Source organism: Chenopodium album, chromosome 13 (assembly GCF_948465745.1).
Source record: "Chenopodium album chromosome 13, dcCheAlbu1.1, whole genome shotgun sequence".
NCBI lineage: Eukaryota > Viridiplantae > Streptophyta > Magnoliopsida > Caryophyllales > Amaranthaceae > Chenopodium > Chenopodium album.
In genome coordinates, this window is record NC_137846.1 from 51,623,263 (window position 1) to 51,642,050 (window position 18,788).

At 35.8% G+C, this 18,788-nt stretch overlaps 1 protein-coding gene across 1 annotated transcript; it reads right to left on the reverse strand.

Annotated features, from left to right (window-relative positions):
• Positions 1 to 3,487: 3,487 nt before the first annotated feature.
• Positions 3,488 to 5,745, reverse strand: LOC145574927 (protein LHCP TRANSLOCATION DEFECT-like). Its single transcript, XM_081632813.1, has 2 exons — positions 5,399 to 5,745; positions 3,488 to 3,948 (listed from the first exon to the last, which is right to left on the reverse strand). The coding sequence occupies exons 1-2, from the start codon at positions 5,660 to 5,662 to the stop codon at positions 3,694 to 3,696; spliced, it is 519 nt and encodes a 172-aa protein (XP_081488939.1). The 5' UTR covers positions 5,663 to 5,745; the 3' UTR covers positions 3,488 to 3,693.
• Positions 5,746 to 18,788: the final 13,043 nt, after the last annotated feature.

The following is an 18,788-nucleotide window of genomic DNA, read 5'->3' on the forward strand; positions in this document are numbered from 1 at the left end:
GCCCGGTCGGGCGCGTGTCTCTGATAGATCTTTTAAGCATCGTTTAGTTTGTTTTAGTTTAGGATTCTTGCTTATTATAAATATGTTTTTGTTAAGCAAGTTGAGGATCTTCTTTTTTTTGACACTTCGTTATTCTTCCTTTACTTTTGTAATTCTTTCTCTTAGATTTTCTCTCTCTACTTAAGCTTATTTTCTCTCTCTACACTATATACTTTGTTCTTTACTCAACTCTTTATTCTGATTACTTGGGTAACGATTTCTTTTCTCTTAATCTCAGTTATTTATTTTATTCCTTCTATCATGTTTTATTTTATTGCTTTGATTAGTTTAGATTTAATTATGTGTGAGTAGTTCTTTTTCTAGGGTTTATGGGGATCCATAATTAATATGAAGGGATAATTTGTTATTATTGATTATTGATGTTGCATGGTAATTTCTTATTGAATTGTTTAATTCTTTGCAATTAGATTATAAATCGAGCAGATGTAATTTGATTGTGAATGTTTAGCAATATTGAATTGAAGAATCGAGCAGATGTTAATTTGATATTAAAGGCTATTTTCAATAGGAACTTAGATCTAGTAAATTGCGAGAGCCTGTTAGATCTATGCTGGTTAATAAATTGCGAGAGCCTGTTAATCATGTTATTTGTGCAATGTTGATTGATTGATTGTTATGTTTTATCCCGGAATATTAATTATTGGTGAACCTGTGACCCTAGGCCTTCTTATATCTGATTTTCGCCTTAAACTTAATCTTCGTAGTATAGTTTCATATTATAACAACAATTTGGTTACCTTGATAATTTAGACTATATTAATTAATTAGGAGTAGAAAGACCAGTTTCCCTGTGGATTCGACCCTACTTCCCTATCTACTTTAGTTAGAGGATTTAGGTAATACTTTTGATTAGGTGATACGACTCTACCCTGTCATTACTTATATATTTTTTTCAAGGGTACTTTTTTTTTTTTTTTTTTTTTTAAGGGTTACTTGTATGGGTTAATTCAAAGGTTACTTGTATGATTTACTTATTCAAGGGTTATTTATATGAGTGACTTCAAAGGTTACTTGTATGAATTACTTATTCAATGGTTACTTGTTACTTATTCAAGGGTTGCTTGTAGGCCCCATACCAAACCAGTAACACCCTACAAGTAACCCCCGACCAAAACCAGTAACACCCTACAAGTAACCCCACGAGTAACACCCTACAAGTAACCCCCTACCAAAACCAGTAACACCCTACAAGTAACCCTTGACCAAACCAGTAACACCCTACAAGTAACTCTTGACCAAACCAGTAACACCCTACAAGTAACCTAACCCATGACCAAAATCAGTAACGCCCTACAAGTAACCCTTGACCAAAACCAGTAACACCCTACAAGTAACCCCTTGACCAAACCAGTAACACCCTACATGTCTCCTGACCAAACCAGTAACGTAACACCCTACAAGTAACCCCTGACCAAACTAGTAACACCCTACAATTTTTGACGTAGAATGTTCGATATGAGATTCCACGAAGAAAAGGAGCTCAAATTTCTTTGGTTCTCATCGATTTCACTACTTCAAATGTTGTTCATGATCTTAAGGATAATTAATCACAGTTTTTCACAACAATTTGACACCAAATTTTTACAATTTCGGGCTTTAATTGTAGCAATTTAGCAAAGAGGAGAGAGAAAATGGATAGAGTAGAGATATGGTTGTTGGTGATGTGTGGTTTGGCTTGAAGAAGAAGCTAAGAAAAGAGAAGAGAGAAAATGGGTGGAGTAGAGATATGGTTGTTGGTGATATGTGAGTTGGCTTGGAGAAGAAGCTAAGAAAAAAAGGAGGGAGAAGAGTTGTGGTATTAAAAAAAATATATAAATAAATAAAATTATGGCTGGCCACGTCGTGTGACTAGCCACATACAAAAATTTGTGAATTAAATTAGAATAAATAGATTGTTAATAGGTCCTGGGGTTTTTAAGACTTGTTTATTATCATTTTTTGTTTTTATTTTTTTGAATATAAAAGGTGAAAAAACAAATAGAAAAGGTAGATTTCATATCAGTTTTCAGTTTTCTTAATAATTATGATTTCAATAAGTCAGACAAATTTTTTTATACACTATATGACATAAAAACCAAAATTTGAAAAATTGAAAATTACAAGAACATCAAATGGGCCCTAAGTTGTTTTATTTTTGATTATATAGTTAATGATGTGATTTCTAATACCATAATGCCCACTTTGTTTTCCATGTTTTACAGTTTTATGTTGTAATCCATAGCTTGGTAAGTTTAGATGCCACAAATCGATGTGAATCTACATTCGTTCTTATGACTATCTTTATAGCATTATTTAAGTACCCTTTTGATTTTACCTTACTCTTAAATTATGAGTTTTACAAGTGGGCTTTTAATATTGTTTTATTATATAAATGGACTCTTTTAGTTGTATTGGGCCTATAAATAGGTTCCAATGTGTAAGGATTAATTGATGGGCTATTTAGTTTAGTAGTTGATTCTTTAGGTCTTTTGTTTTACTAGTTTATATAGTTCCCTTTTCCCTTAAAATAATGTTAGCTAGGCATAATTATATACTTAGGGTTGTATTTTAGAAGGTGAGTCCATTTTAATAATCCTTACATATTATTTACTTCTTCCATCTTAAATTACTTGTAAATAAAATAATATATAATAATAAAATAAACATACTTGTCTCTTTTATTTATTTATTATCAAATGTATCAAATGATTTGGCAAACTTTTCCTCCTATCTAATTGAGTCTCACAAACTTTTTTTTCAATCTAAATTTTCTTTCTTAAATATTACCATTTATTCATGGACCAAAAACATTAGGATAGGACTCATAGGAATACTAGTTTATATTGAATGACTCAAGTAACATAGGTGTAAGCCTGTAACTCTGTAAGTTGTTAATGTAAAATTCTGAAACTGATTAAAACATTTTGTATATGGCGATGAATAAGTTCAATGGTTATATTGGCATAAAAACAGGCTCTGCTTATCTTCATACTCTCTTTTACTGGTTGTAGTGACAATGGACTTTATACAGTAAGATGGAGGCACATAAAGGAAGAATCACTCGTAAAATGAGTTTGGTGAGACTTGACCAAGCTTTTGCTAACAAGTCGGAAAGCTAACCAACTGTTATATCCTCATGTCTCAATGACTGTAGTGTTGAAGCTGTGAAACACAGGAGGACTAAAAGGCGATAATACAAGCAGGTTCAGTCCAATGCTGTAAAACAATTCGACAATGTGACTGATGCCTTAGGGAATAGGCAACATGTGATGATTGCTTTTATGGTTAGCACCCTCCTCTGTAATTTAGGTTAAGCACATAGATAAAGAAGTAGTATATTACATGGGTACCGAAACAGACATTTATATTGCAATGGTAAATTAAATTAACAGTTCAATGACTTTCTAAGCAGTCTGATAATAAGGAACACAGGGATCAACCGAGCAAGTAAATAAACATCTAAATATCGATATAGCCATGTTTATACAGCAATTCGACCTGAGATTTTACACAAAGTAGCAAAAATTCTTCCTAGACTCTCTCACACAAAAAGGAAGGTGGTATCATCGTGTTGATACCACAATCTCAATTATCTAAACAGAAGATGGTAAGAAAAGGCAGGGCTCAAACACTGCTACTAGGCCTACTGCTATGTTACGCCTTTTGTGCTTTGAAATTGAGTATGAAATCTCTGATCCCATCACTAGCTCTATCGAGGGCAGTTCTTCCATCAGCATCCTTTACGTCGTAGTTTGCTCCAGCTTTCAATAGTTCTTCAATTTTTGGTTGGTCACCCTCCGAGGCAGCCATCAACAGTAGGATATCTACAGGGTGGATGTTCTGGTTCAGAAGTGCTTCCATCTTATCATATGTACCCTCCACGGCAAGCATTCCCATGTAGTTAAAGTACTGCAAGAGCAACGGACAATGCAATGAAACAAACATTATTTAAGATAAGCTCTATTATATGTATACATAATACAAAAGCATTGCAGATCATCCTGCAAATTGAGAATCACAAAAAAACATAGCTAGCAAAAACATCAATCTGCACTGGTTGCATCTGAAATTTAGTCTACGGAAACCAACTATAGGCGCGATTTGCTACAATCTAACAATTCCAAATTGATATTCCACACGATGAGCACATTTTTTCCAGAACCAAATCCTTGTGACAAACACTCATCCTGCAAATAGAAAATCACAAAAACATAGCTGCATCTGAAATATAGACTACAGAAACGAACTGTAGGCACGATTTGTTTACACCCTAACAATTCCAAATTGATATTCCACAGGATGACACATTTTTTCCAGGACTAATCCTTGTCACTAAGAGACTATGATTCTATCCTAAAGATGTTGGTGAAAAGCCACCATATTTTCTATTTTCTTGTTTCTCTTACTTTTGCTATCTGTTGTTCTAATGAGTCTTCTTAACCTTTTATGTCTTGACCTTCCTCCCAGTTTCTACAGACTACAGCATATGATAAGTTTGCTCTTGTTTACCGGTTTCGCTGCAGTACCTAGTTGGTTAGCAATTCATCCATTTTTTAGCACTTCTTTAAAATATACCACTTCCTTCTTAACAAGCTAGGTCCCCATGTAACTGGATTGGGTTTAAGGGACAATGAACTCTAAAAGACAGAACTGATGATCAATGAAAAAGCTACTACGGACTACGGAGTATTTGTTTTAGCAAAGTGTTAACTCAGTAAATCGCTAATAAAAATCAAAATGTGAGACATAAATTTTGGTAACAATTGTGATAGTGTGCAATTAGTGCACTTTTTTTTTTTTTTTTTGAAAACCTACCAATTAGTGCACTTAACTAGGCACCCAAGCTAAGTTTATTAAAGATCAAATAATGTAGCCTATGACATTGTCATGATGACATGAAGTAACCCTTGGATCAACTAAACATTATTTTTGTCTCCGGACATTTGGTTATTATTATTAAAGTTACCTATACCATTGACATATGCAACCAACTACTAGGATCAAACAACTAAACTTCGTCGGAATTTAGACATCTTCACATTTACTGAACTGAGCTAAACTGATTGGAGCTGAACTGAACTGAAATTAAGCTGAAGTAAATAGGTCTTTAATCATCACGTTACTAGTTCAAATTATGCTTCAAAACTATATTCAGACTGAAGTACCAATTATACATTGACATATGCACAAAACTACTAATCTAAAAACATGTATATTCAAATAGAAATTCACCAACGCACAAAACATAATACACTTTTTTTTATTCTTGGAACATAAATTTAAATAGAAGCAGAACAAGTAATTCAAAAATTAACAGAGAATTATAATAAAATTAACAAAAGTCTTACAAAAAACTTACTTGTTCAACATCATCTCTATCAAAATCATCACGAGATTGGCTACCATAAATGCCAGCATTTTCAGCATTAAACTTGAACCAACACTTAGCTCTGCCACCGTTAGTGGGTCCCAGCTTCGTAGTGGGCTTGAATTTGGGCCCACTTACGTTTCTGGGCATACCCAGAAACCCATTTCGCAAGTTCAACAAACGAGAGGTTGATGAATGAGAAGTTGAAGGTTTTGAATTGATTGCAAATTGGATAGAACATGAGATTGAAGCCATGGTTAAGTGTGGAGAAACAGAGGAGAGAGAAAATGTGAGTGTATCAAAAATGTTATTATCCTTTCTCTCTCTAAAATCTGGCCACAATTTATATATGTGTAGATAATTTGAGACCAGGGACCAAACGACCTCTGTCATCGATCTTTTTACTACCTCTGTTTTAAATTACTTATATCGAGTTTATATCGAGTTTGTATGAAGTGTAAATAAAAAATGTATAAGTATAGCAAATAATTTGAAACAAATATACCTTTTTATTTAATTGAAAAATTGACACTACCAACTAATTTAGAATGGTCTCAAATTTTAATCACAAAGCTTATTTTTTCAACACATTTTTAGCCTTGTATTACAAATTTTACTATTTTTTTTTGGGATACGACAAATTTTACTATATCAGGACCCTGTTTAATGGGTTTAAAGTGTCAGGTGATATGTTTTCATTAATCATTTGATACAAGTATGAGTATTACTAACTTCGATTTTTTTTAGTTGCAACTTTGGAATTTTTTATCTCACACAAATAATATCCCAAAGTTGCAACTAATAAAAATCGGAGGTAGTATTAATATGGGAGAATTCAAGTTAATCTCTGAGATTGACATGAAAAGTTTATCTCCTCTCACAGTATATTGTTTTACTTTTATTTTTTAAATAATAAAGGTGAAATTATAAAGTGACACGAAAATATATGCATAAAGTTGTAAGAAGAGATTAACTTGGAATGTTAATCTCAGAGATTAACTGGGGCAATAATTAAAATAAACTCGTACTTAAAATTACCCCAAGCCTGAATCCTGAGCAGTTAAGCTCGACTGTATTCATATACTCGAGTTTGAGCATCATAGACTTGGAAATCTTAGATGGAGCTCCACTCTAGCTACAGCAGAGCTAGAGTTAAACACAAGTTGTTCTTGAGTTTTTTTAAGACTCGCTAGTTTCTCCCTAAAATTTGAGTAAACACAGGTCATAGAGAGTATTTATCTGAGCAGAATAAAAGCCTTAGATCAGATGCAGCTCTGAAATTATAACAAAATTACATCACGGGTGATTTAGTATTGAAGGAGAGAAATCCGTCCAGAGATTCAGAGAGTTAAGACAGATTAGGAAGCAGAACAAAGATTTTACTGTCAGAATTCAGGATCACCCGATAGTATGGCCAGTAGGCAGCAAAAATTTGCAGGAATACAACTATATAAGTCATGAGATCAAGGGAAACCTTCTCTGCAGCTCACCTTATAGAGTGAGTGCATCTCGATTCCCAGATCTCCCAAGCCAGTGATCATAAGGTCCTGCAATTTCAATTCCTGAAAACGATCCCAACCAACGGCATGACCATTAGTCATTAGACAGTCAACAAGGATAGGAAATGATTCAGGGATCATTGGACTTCTATAAACATCTTGTCAAACAGTATCTGGATCACAATATTGGTTAAATCATCAATCAGAATACTATAAAAAACGCAATTGTTTTGACATCTATAATCTTCATCCCCAATTATTTATCTTGCTTTCCAATAAAATTTGGTGCTACCTCCAACCTATTTCCTCAAGGCTGCCAATCAGTTGTATGTACGAATATCTGGCAAGATCCCTTCTTACCCCCACGACGTCTAACTGATCAACGGCTTCAATTCTTAGAATGGTGAAGGTAACAACCAGTGTCAGCAGCTTATCCATTAATTCTCATTCAACTCCAACTCCCCAAGGTTTCTTTACAAAAGATAATCCTTGTCTTCACAGCAGCTCAATTTCTCAGTCATCAATTCTTTTAAGAATTCTAAGCGCTTCATCAGTTTTCTCAGTCATTCTAACAACTCCAATACAAGTAGTGAGCATGCATATATCAGACCTTAATCCCAAACTTTCCGTTTTTCACTTATGTTGATCTTAAGTTTTGATGATGACTCAAGGAACCTAAGCAAACCCATAAGGGCTTTATTATTTGTCTATTAGCTTTGATGTGTTGACAGGTTTTATATGCAACGATATTCTAGAGTCAGAATGGAGCATGGAACAAGGTCAAAGGAAGAGCTTTGGATGAGCATAGAAGACAATCAGAAGCCAAGTTCCTTGAGTGAGGAACTGAAGCTCCAGAGTCGAAGCTTCACTGAGTTTCAAGAAGTCTATTGTAACTTTATTATTTATTTTAGACTTCTTGTATAAATGTTAAGTACTTTGATTATTGATAGGATTTTAAGTGGATTTAATTTCAGTTTATAAAGATTTTATTTTCCTTGTTTAAAAAGATTCTATTTCATTTTCGGAAAATTATCTTTTAAACTATTCTATTTTCTTAAAGATTTTCTGTTTTAATTATCCTAATATTTTGGAAAATCTGACTTGGTAAAATCTCCTTTGAAAACTCTTTTTAAACGGATCTTTTACTTGGTCAAGGAGGTTGAGAAATTTAAGGAAGCAGTAAACCACTTCCTCAAGTATACTTCAGCTTGCTGCCTAAGCCTCCACGAACTGCACTTCCTAGTTTCATGGGAGTTGTGGTGAAGTGGAAGTCAAGGCAGACGTGGGAGTTTTTCAACTGATTTCCTCTAGTATAAATAGAATTAGTTTTCTATTTTGAAGAGTACACTTGAGCATTACAATCTTCTAAGCTTTTCGAAAAGAGTCAAAATCCACTTAAGTCCTTGAGTGTCTTTGTACTTAGCATCTTAGAGTTTTAATTCGAGTTGTATTGGGAAGAGTTTGGGTAAACTCTAGAGTGTGTAGATTGCTTTGAGTGAGGCAAGGAGGAAGAGAGAGATTTGAGAGCTCAACTGATTGAGGGATCAGTTGAGGGGGAACTTAAGTTCGTAGAGGAACTTGAGTTTAGAGTCTTAATTTGTAATAGGTTGTTTGCCCTATTATTATTAAGAATTGAGTTTAAAATCCCTTGTGGTCGTGGTTTTTCTTCTTGATTAGGGCCAAGAAGTTTTCCACGTAAAATCTCTCTTGCACTTTAAAGTCTTTTGTTTGAGTTTCTTTTAGAACCACGCAAAAATTACCCCAGTTCCTCCACAATACAATTCACCCCCCCTCTTGTATTGTTCATTCGAGTCAACAATTGGTATCAGAGCTGGTTCCTCGAAGAAATCAGGAAACCCTGACGAGTTAAGTTCCTGGAATCAAGATGAACAATCACGAGAAACTGTAAGAAGGTTACTCTACGCAGCGTCCTCCTATGTTCAATGGGAAATTCTACACCTATTGGAAGAACAGGATGGAAATCTTTATCAAAGCTGACAACTACCAAGTTTGGAGAGTTATCGAAGTTGGTGATTTTGAAATTACCAAAACCAACAGTGAAAATGAGGTAGTACCTAAACCTATGTCTGATTTTGATAAGGAAGATTTTGAGAAAATGGAAATTAATGCACTTGCTGTTAAATTACTTCATTGTGGTCTTGGACCCCATGAACACAATCGTGTTATGGGTTGTAAAAATGCTAAAGAAATTTGGGATTTACTTCAAGTAACTCATGAAGGAACTAACGAAGTGTAAAGCTCTAAAATTGACTTGCTTATGTCAAAATATGAACAGTTTGAAATGCAACCAAAAGAATCAATTCAGGAAATGTTAACTAGATTCACTAACATTATTAATGAGCTTGTTTCTCTTGGAAAGCAAATCCCTATTGATGAGCAGGTCAGAAAAGTTCTAAGAAGCCTCCCTCAAGATGAAAGATGGAGAGCCAAGGTAACAGCCTTACAAGAAACAAAGGACTTCACAAAGTTCAACATTGAGCAACTTGCTGGTTCCCTCATAACTCATGAGTTGCACCTGGGAACAAGCAACAGTGAAGGAAACCGAGGAAAAGGCTTGGCTCTCAAAGCTGGAGATCAAGAAGAATCTGAAGTAGATGAAGAAGAGGCAGCTATGCTGGTGAGAAGGTTCAAAAGAATGTTCAACAGAAACAACAGGTCAAGGAACTTCACCAAGAAACCCTCTACTTCAAAGGCTGACTCTGGTTGTCACAAATGTGGATCACTGGAACACTTCATTCGTGAGTGTCCACTTTGGGAAACAGAGAAAGGTAAAGGGAAGGCAAAGGAACAAGTTAAGAGCAACTACAACAAAACTCCTTTCAACAAAACAGACATAAGGAAGGCTATGATAGCTGCATGGGGAGATTCTGAAAGTGAGGATGAAGAGGAACAACCTGAAGAAGAATCAGCTCATCTGTGTTTGATGGCCAAACGTGATGACAGGGCTTACAATGATGAGCTTGCTAAAGAGGTATTCCTTGATCCTAATGTACTTAAAACTTATACTAAAGATGCTCTCATTGATTTAGTGTTTGAAATGGAAGATGAATGGACTCACACTAGTATTCGTCTAGGTGAGTGTCAAAGAGCTCTCAAAGTCTGCAAGGAACACAGTACGTGGATTGAAAATCAACGAACTGATGTGCAAAGCAGATTTTTTGAACTTTTTGACAAGAATCTTCTCTTAAAAGAAATGAATGAGAAACTCAAGTTTGAAAATATTATGGTTAATGTAGAACTGACTCAATACAAACTAGCTAATGCTGAAATATCTCCAAGTTCCTCCTCTGAATCTTTGCCTAAATTTAATGAGGATTTTGAAAAATTAAAATTTGATCTTGATGAGTTAAGAATTGAAAAGGCAAAATTGGAGAAGGAACTTGAGCTTCGAAAAGAAAGATGCATTAGTCATGTTGGAATTCCTAAGTGGATTGAGAATGCTCAAACCAAAAGAACTGAAGGTCTAGGATTCATACGTTCAAGGCATAAGAACAAGAAAAAATATGTAGACCTGTCTAGCTATAAAGTATGTACCTTCTGTGGTAAAACTGGCCATCTTGTTGCTACTTGTAACAAGAAGGAACAGTCTGTTAACAAGAATGTTAGGCAAGTTTGGGTAAAGAAATCTGACATTGCTTCAACGTCCAAGGAACCCAAGGAAACCTGGGTTCCTGAATCTAACCAATGAGTTCTTTTGCAGGTCCTAGTGAGGGGGAACAATACGTGGTACCTCGACAGTGGTTGTTCAAAGCATATGACAGGAGACAAATCAAAGTTTCTCTCACTAGAGGCCTATCCAGGAGGAACTGTGACCTTTGGAGACAACAAGAAGGGTGAAGTAATTGCTAAAGGAAAAGTAGGAAGGTCCAGTTCTCATTCAATAGAAAATGTACTTTTGGTCGAGGGTTTAATGCACAATTTGCTGAGCATATCACAATTTTGTGATAAAGGAAACTCTGTAAGTTTTACCTCTGATTCATGCAACATCATTAATGATAAAACAGGAAGGGTTGTTCTTGAAGGAACTAGAAAAGGGAACACATACATTGTGGATCTAAATTCTGTTCCAAGGAACAACCTTACCTGCCTGAGTGCCATTAATGATGATCCTTTATTATGGCATAGACGTTTTGGACATGCTAGCTTCTCACTCATGGATAAACTTAGAGCGAGGAACTTGGTCATAGGGCTTCCCTCAGTCAAGTTCCTCATACAACATATCTGTGATGCATGTGTGAGAGGCAAGCAAGTCAGGTCCTCCTTCAAAAGCAAAAATATGGTCAGCACCACAAAGCCATTGGAGCTAATCCATATGGATTTGTGCGGCCCCATGCGTGTTCAAAGTAGAAGTGGAAAGAAATATGTTTTAGTTATTATTGATGATTTTTCTAGATTTACTTGGGTGATTTTCTTGTCTAGCAAGGACGAGACTTTTGATGAATTTGTTTCCTTTGCCAAAAGAGTTCAAAAGTCAAGTGGAAATCAAATTATCCACATTCGATCAGATCATGGAACAGAGTTTGAGAATTCAAGATTCGATGACTTTTGCAAAGAAAATGGCATGGATCATAACTTTTCAGCTCCAAGAACTCCTCAACAGAACGGAGTTGTTGAAAGGAAGAACAGGACTCTAGAAGACATGGCAAGAACTATGCTCATAGCAAGTGGTCTTCCAAGGAACTTCTGGGCTGAAGCTATTAATACTGCTTGTTATATTATTAATAGAGTTATGATGAGACCAATCATCAATAAGACTCCTTATGAACTGTTTAAGGGCAGAAAACCCAATATTTCTCACTTTCGAGCTTTTGGATGCAGGTGTTTTGTTCATAATAATGGGAAAAGGAACATAGGAAAATTTGATGAAAGAAGTGATGAAGCTGTGTTCCTTGGCTATGCATCAAATAGCAAGGCTTACAGAGTTTACAACAAAAATACATTGTGTGTAGAAGAAAGCATTCATGTGATATTTGATGAATCTAATATGTTTATGAATGTACAGGAACAAGATATTAATGATTATGAAATTGGAATGATTAGAGACAGGAAAGAAGAGGAAGAAGCCTCCAAGCAAACCAAGGAAGTAAGAGAGGAACCTGAGCAAGAACATCAAGAAAATGCTGAAGTTCCTGATCAAGAAACCCCGGAGGAACAAGATCATGGAGAATCCGGCGACGAGGAAAATGCAGAAGAAACCGAAGAAGAAGTGCCTCAAATTGGAGTTCCTGGTAGAGAGTTTCATCCAAAGCCATTCAAATATCAAGGCTCTCATCCAACAGATCTTATCATAAGTGATATTGGTAAAGGAACTCAGACCAGATCACAGATGAGGAACTTCTGTGCCTTCCAAGCCTTCTTATCCACAATTGAGCCAAGAAATCATGACGAATCTCTGAAGGATGCTGACTGGATAATAGCCATGCAAGATGAACTAAATGAGTTTGAAAGGAACAAGGTCTGGCATCTTGAAGAGAAACCAGAACACAAAAAGGTTATAGGGCTCAAGTGGGTATTCAGGAACAAGCTGGATGAATATGGAACAATTGTGAGAAACAAGGCCAGACTTGTTGTGAAGGGCTACAATCAGCAAGAAGGTATTGATTTCGAAGAAACTTTTGCTCCTGTTGCTAGATTAGAAGCTATTAGAATATTAATTGCTTTTGCTTCTTTCATGGGTTTCAAACTGTATCAAATGGATGTTAAATGTGCTTTCCTAAATGATTTTCTTGAAGAGGAGGTGTACGTAGAACAACCTCCTGGTTTCGAAAATCCCCAATTTCCTAATCATGTCTTTAAGCTTGATAAAGCTCTTTATGGGCTGAAACAAGCTCCTAGAGCTTGGTATGAAAGGCTCTCTAAGTTCCTTCTTCAATTTGATTTTAAAAGAGGAAAAGTAGATAAAACTTTGTTTTTAAAATCTGAAGGAACTGATTTACTAGTTGTTCAAATATATGTTGATGATATTATTTTTGGAGCAACTAACGAAAACTTGTGCAAGTACTTTGCTGAGCTAATGAGTGGTGAATTTGAGATGAGCATGATGGGGGAACTCAACTTCTTCCTTGGACTACAAATCAAACAAACAGAAAGAGGTATTGCAATTCACCAACAAAAGTATGTCAAGGAACTACTGAAGAAATATAATCTTGACCAAGCAAAGACCTACCATACACCTATGGGAACAAGCACAAGGTTAGATGAAGATCTACAAGGAACTAGTGTAGATCAAACTGGATACAGAGGTATGATTGGATCACTTTTATACTTAACTGCTAGTAGACCTGATATAGCATTTAGTGTTGGCTTATGTGCAAGGTTTCAATCTATTCCTAAAGAATCACATCTTACAGCAGTGAAAAGGATCCTACGGTACCTCAAAGGAACTGACAATCTTTGTCTCTTCTATCCTAGAAGTGATACTTTTGATTTAAAAGGTTTTGCAGATGCTGACTATGCAGGGGATCTGGTGAACAGAAAAAGTACTTCAGGGATGATTCAGTTTCTTGGGCCATGTCTAGTTTCTTGGGGATCCAAGAAACAGAACACAGTGGCCTTGTCAACTGCTGAAGCTGAATATGTGGCAGCTGCTGCTTGTTGTTCTCAAGTACTATGGATAAAACAACAACTAAGAGACTATGGTATGAAGTATAATTGCATTCCTATTTACTATGATAATACTAGTGCCATATGCATTTCAAAGGATCCAGTTCATCATTCTCGCGTGAAGCATATTCATATAATGCATCATTTTCTCAAGGATAATGTGGAAAAAGGCTTAATTAAATTAGATTTTTGTGAGACTGAAAATCAAATTGCTGACATTCTTACTAAGCCTTTGAGCAGGGACAAATTTGAAAAGATGCGCATGGAACTTGGTATGATACAATTGAGTTAGAAGACCTCAAGTTTCCCCAAGGTATAAGTCAATTGTGCATGCATTATATGTGTCTTACACAATCTGTATATGTGAAAACATAGTCCTGAGCATTAGAATGTATGGCAATACATATGGGATTGTGGCTGTATGTGAAGAAATCAAATTGCACTTGCTTATCTATATTACTAACAAGCTATGTTGATTTGTTCCAAGTTCCTCCTAATATTTTCATAAGATTTCGTTCTATCTCTTCTTGAATTAATTAGCTAGTCAGTTAATTAATTTTTATCTTCTGAAAAAAAATCTTATCCTTTTATTTTTGAATTAATCTCTCAAGTTTATCTCTTTAAATTCAAATCTATCTTCAATTAAATACCCTAGTCTTTTCGAATTCAATTCAAGGTTCTGATCAAAAACTTCTCTATTTAATCAAGACTCTTGATGTCAAATCACATTAAATGAATCTTCCGTCTTTAATCTGACCAAGTGAAAAGTAATTTCTCTATCCTTCTTCAAACGACACACACCATTCAATTCACCTTCTACACTATTCCACCGACCTAATTCACCTCTCAGAATTCACCCACTATAAAATGAAACCAAACCCTAACCACTGTTCCTCACCACCCTACTCCGTAAAATACACACTTGTCTTCAGTGATTCTTCTCTAGTTCCCATGGAAATCTCACCAAAAATCCAAAATTCACCTCAAAAAGCATCACCCATGGAAGTCGAGACTGAAACCTCAACTCAAGCTATCGCTGAAACCCCACAAAACAAGCCCATGGCTCGCAGTGATTCAAAGAAGAGGAAGATAGAGGTTGAAGAGGAATTGGACTACGAGGAACTCGGTGAACCGATTCAGGGGGGAAAATCAAAGTCACCTGCTGTCAAGAGGCTTGAAGCAAGCTCTGATCGATTCATCGCTGGTCTCTGCATTAATCTCAAGTGGTGTGAGATAAGTAAGTATACTGAACTTCTTGATATTCTTGAGGCTCAGAATTGGGTTAAGTTGTTTAGTGAATGTTATGACAATGTGATTGCTCATGCTCCGTTAAAAGAATTTTGTGCAAATTTTAAGAATGTGAATGGTGTGTGTACTAGCCGAGTTAAAAATAAGAAAATTAGTTTTGATGCTGATGATTTGGCTGCTGTGTTTGGAACTCCTAATGAGGGGTTTGATGAGTATTTTAAAGGAGAAACTGAATTAAGTGTTGATGATGTTTCTATTGAGAAAATTGTTGAGTCAATTGGGGGTAAAGCTTCCAAAGTGAAAACCAACCATAACCTGTTCTCACCTATCCAAAAATTGTTGTTTATCTTTGTTCATATGGCCATAATACCAAGAACTCAGCACAGGAACGAGGCTAATCACCTTGATGTTGTGCTCATGTACTGCCTTGAAAACAAAATACAAATAAACTTCCCTTACCTAATGATCCAGCACCTCTCTCACTGCATCGCCAACCATTTGAAGGTTGGATATGCTAACTTGTTGATCACTCTTCTAGAAAGCTGTGGTGTCTCCATGACAAATTATGAAAGCCTCAAACTAAAAACAAACCATTATGTGCAACCAAGAACCCTTGAGGCCAGAAACCTAACTGTTGTGAATGGAGTAATCCAATTCCTCTCCAAATCTCTCCCAAAAACCAAGCAGGATGAAGGGAGTGTGAAGAAAATGGAGGAAGAGGAGTTGGATAGATGGCTGGAGGAGGAGGACAGTGAGGGTGAGGGAGAAAAGAAGACTAAGGAAGTGGTCATAATGTCTGCAAAGAGTGCCCCTAGTGTTGGAAAGAGGAAGAGTACAAGGTTGGCTTTTAGGCCAAAAGGAAAAGATAAGGCTGAATCTACTGCTGTGGTAGATTTATGTGATGAAAAGGGAGAAGAGAAAACTTTGGTTAAGGGGGAACAGGGCACCGTTGTGCAAGAAACTGGAAGAAGTCAGTCTGTTCCAGCAGGAGAAGGTCTAGAGTTTGCAGGATTTAACTCTGTCAGTGCTGCTTTGGAATTAAAGAATCTCAAGGGTACAGTGTAAAAGCTGGTGGATGCACAACCTGCTCTGATTCAGAGAATTGAGGCTCTAGAGAAGATGGTGTCAGACTTGGCAAAGGCTTCTACTGAGCTCACAAAAGCAGTGCAGGAGAGCACCTCCACTATATCTCAAGGGCAGTCAGATCTTTTGAAGAAGCTGGAGGAGCTGGTCATTGAAGAAGTTACAGCAGAAGATGCAGGAGAAGAGCATCTATCCTCTGCCCCTGAAGCCTAATTTTGTTTCTCTTATGTTTTAGCCATCAAACTTTTTGTTTTTTTTTACCTTGGTCTGGATTGAACTTTGTTTTATTTAGCTTCTTTTGGTCTGTAAACACTTAAAACAGGGTATTTTGCTTTTTGGATGTTCTGGAGGAACATCAGTTTGTTTATATGGATGTTGCATGCTTGCTTTATGACTATTTGCATACTATTTCTGCCTATATGTGCTTTGTTCTATGCTTTGGACACAAACTATTATCATGGTGCTGTGTTTAGATATATATATTTGTGTGCATTAATTTTGATGAACGCCAAAAGGGGGAAAAGAAGGCAAACTCAATTGTTGACAAGCTCTCCATCCATCTAAAACTAGAAGGTATAATTTTCAGTTCCTTGTTAATTTTTAAAGCTAGTTCATTTTAATTTTAAAGTAGTTTTTCCTTTTCTGATTGTCTTTCAATTTTATTCATGAGTTTGCTTAGGTTTGTCATTCATCAAAAAGGGGGAATATTGTTGATCTTAAGTTTTGATGATGACTCAAGGAACCTAAGCAAACCCATAAGGGCTTTAACATTTGTCTATTAGCTTTGATGTGTTGACAGGTTTTATATGCAACGATATTCTAGAGTCAGAATGGAGCATGGAACAAGGTCAAAGGAAGAGCTTTGGATGAGCATAGAAGACAATCAGAAGCCAAGTTCCTTGAGTGAGGAACTGAAGCTCCAGAGTCGAAGCTTCACTGAGTTTCAAGAAGTCTATTGTAACTTTATTATTTATTTTAGACTTCTTGTATAAATGTTAAGTACTTTGATTATTGATAGGATTTTAAGTGGATTTAATTTCAGTTTATAAAGATTTTATTTTCCTTGTTAAAAAGATTCTATTTCATTTTCGGAAAATTATCTTTTAAACTATTCTATTTTCTTAAAGATTTTCTGTTTTAATTATCCTAATATTTTGGAAAATCTGACTTGGTAAAATCTCCTTTGAAAACTCTTTTTAAACGGATCTTTTACTTGGTCAAGGAGGTTGAGAAATTTAAGGAAGCAGTAAACCACTTCCTCAAGTATACTTCAGCTTGCTGCCCAAGCCTCCACGAACTGCACTTCCTAGTTTCATGGGAGTTGTGGTGAAGTGGAAGTCAAGGCAGACGTGGGAGTTTTTCAACTGATTTCCTCTAGTATAAATAGAATTAGTTTTCTATTTTGAAGAGTACACTTGAGCATTACAATCTTCTAAGCTTTTCGAAAAGAGTCAAAATCCACTTAAGTCCTTGAGTGTCTTTGTACTTAGCATCTTAGAGTTTTAATTCGAGTTGTATTGGGAAGAGTTTGGGTAAACTCTAGAGTGTGTAGATTGCTTTGAGTGAGGCAAGGAGGAAGAGAGAGATTTGAGAGCTCAACTGATTGAGGGATCAGTTGAGGGGGAACTTAAGTTCGTAGAGGAACTTGAGTTTAGAGTCTTAATTTGTAATAGGTTGTTTGCCCTATTATTATTAAGAATTGAGTTTAAAATCCCTTGTGATCGTGGTTTTTCTTCTTGATTAGGGCCAAGAAGTTTTCCACGTAAAATCTCTCTTGCACTTTAAAGTCTTTTGTTTGAGTTTCTTTTAGAACCACGCAAAAATTACCCCAGTTCCTCCACAATACAATTCACCCCCCCTCTTGTATTGTTCATTCGAGTCAACAACTTATCTCATAACAGTTTCAATATCCTGTTACTTCTCTATCCCTACAGCAACCACAAGCACAGAATATGACTTTAAACTAAAATATAATCATTCTTCTGTACATCACCAAAGGCTCACTACAAGCATCAACCTTAATGTACCAGCCTATCAAATATAAGCATTCAAAACAAACCCAGCTGTTATCAGTCATTCGACACTCTGACAGGGGTATAAAATCCTTACCCGACACAAAATTTCACCCAACCACTACTATCATCTTGAACTACATATCAACAAAGGAAGTTCGTAAAAAAAATAGGAGGAGGGGGAACTACATATCAGAATTACCAATGACATAAAGTCAACTTGAAAAGACAGCATACACATTTGTAATTCAAATAACTCATTTACAAGTCCTCTAGTATCAATATCAAGTCTCATGACAGATCTTTGGTCTCTTATCCCCACATATGAGCTCATCCCGTTTCACCCAGAAGCACAGATGATTAGTCAAATAATTAAATTCGGGTTAATCATCTGTTTTAGCATCAAGTCAAACAATAACCATTTGCTCTCACTCTCCTATTCGTCTTCAACATCTAATGCATGTAGCTACAAGCTTCAGTGGTGTGGACTCTGTAGGGAATCTCTGCAGAGGGTCTGTATTTAACTGTAAACTCTCATAAACTATAAACTATATCCATGTATCCCGCCCTCCTGATTAAGCACCCACGGACCTACCATACCCTAAAGGATAGCATACTTTCATTGATGTTGTGGCTTTAACATAACAATGAATTTGTTCTATGCAACAAAGTTTCCATAACAAAAGCATATCAACTGATGTAATAAAAATATCCAAGAACCAAATTGCGCATATGCAGTTGTGGGCATTTCTGCATATAACAGCTTTTACTTGAAATATCTGAAGCCTTGTAGCTGGTTTAACAAGATGAAGCATATTACATTGTACTTTAGCCTGTGCCTAAGAGATCAAAGCAAACAACTCACATATGATTGTACACAGCAATACATATGAATATATGATAGAACCAAACAAA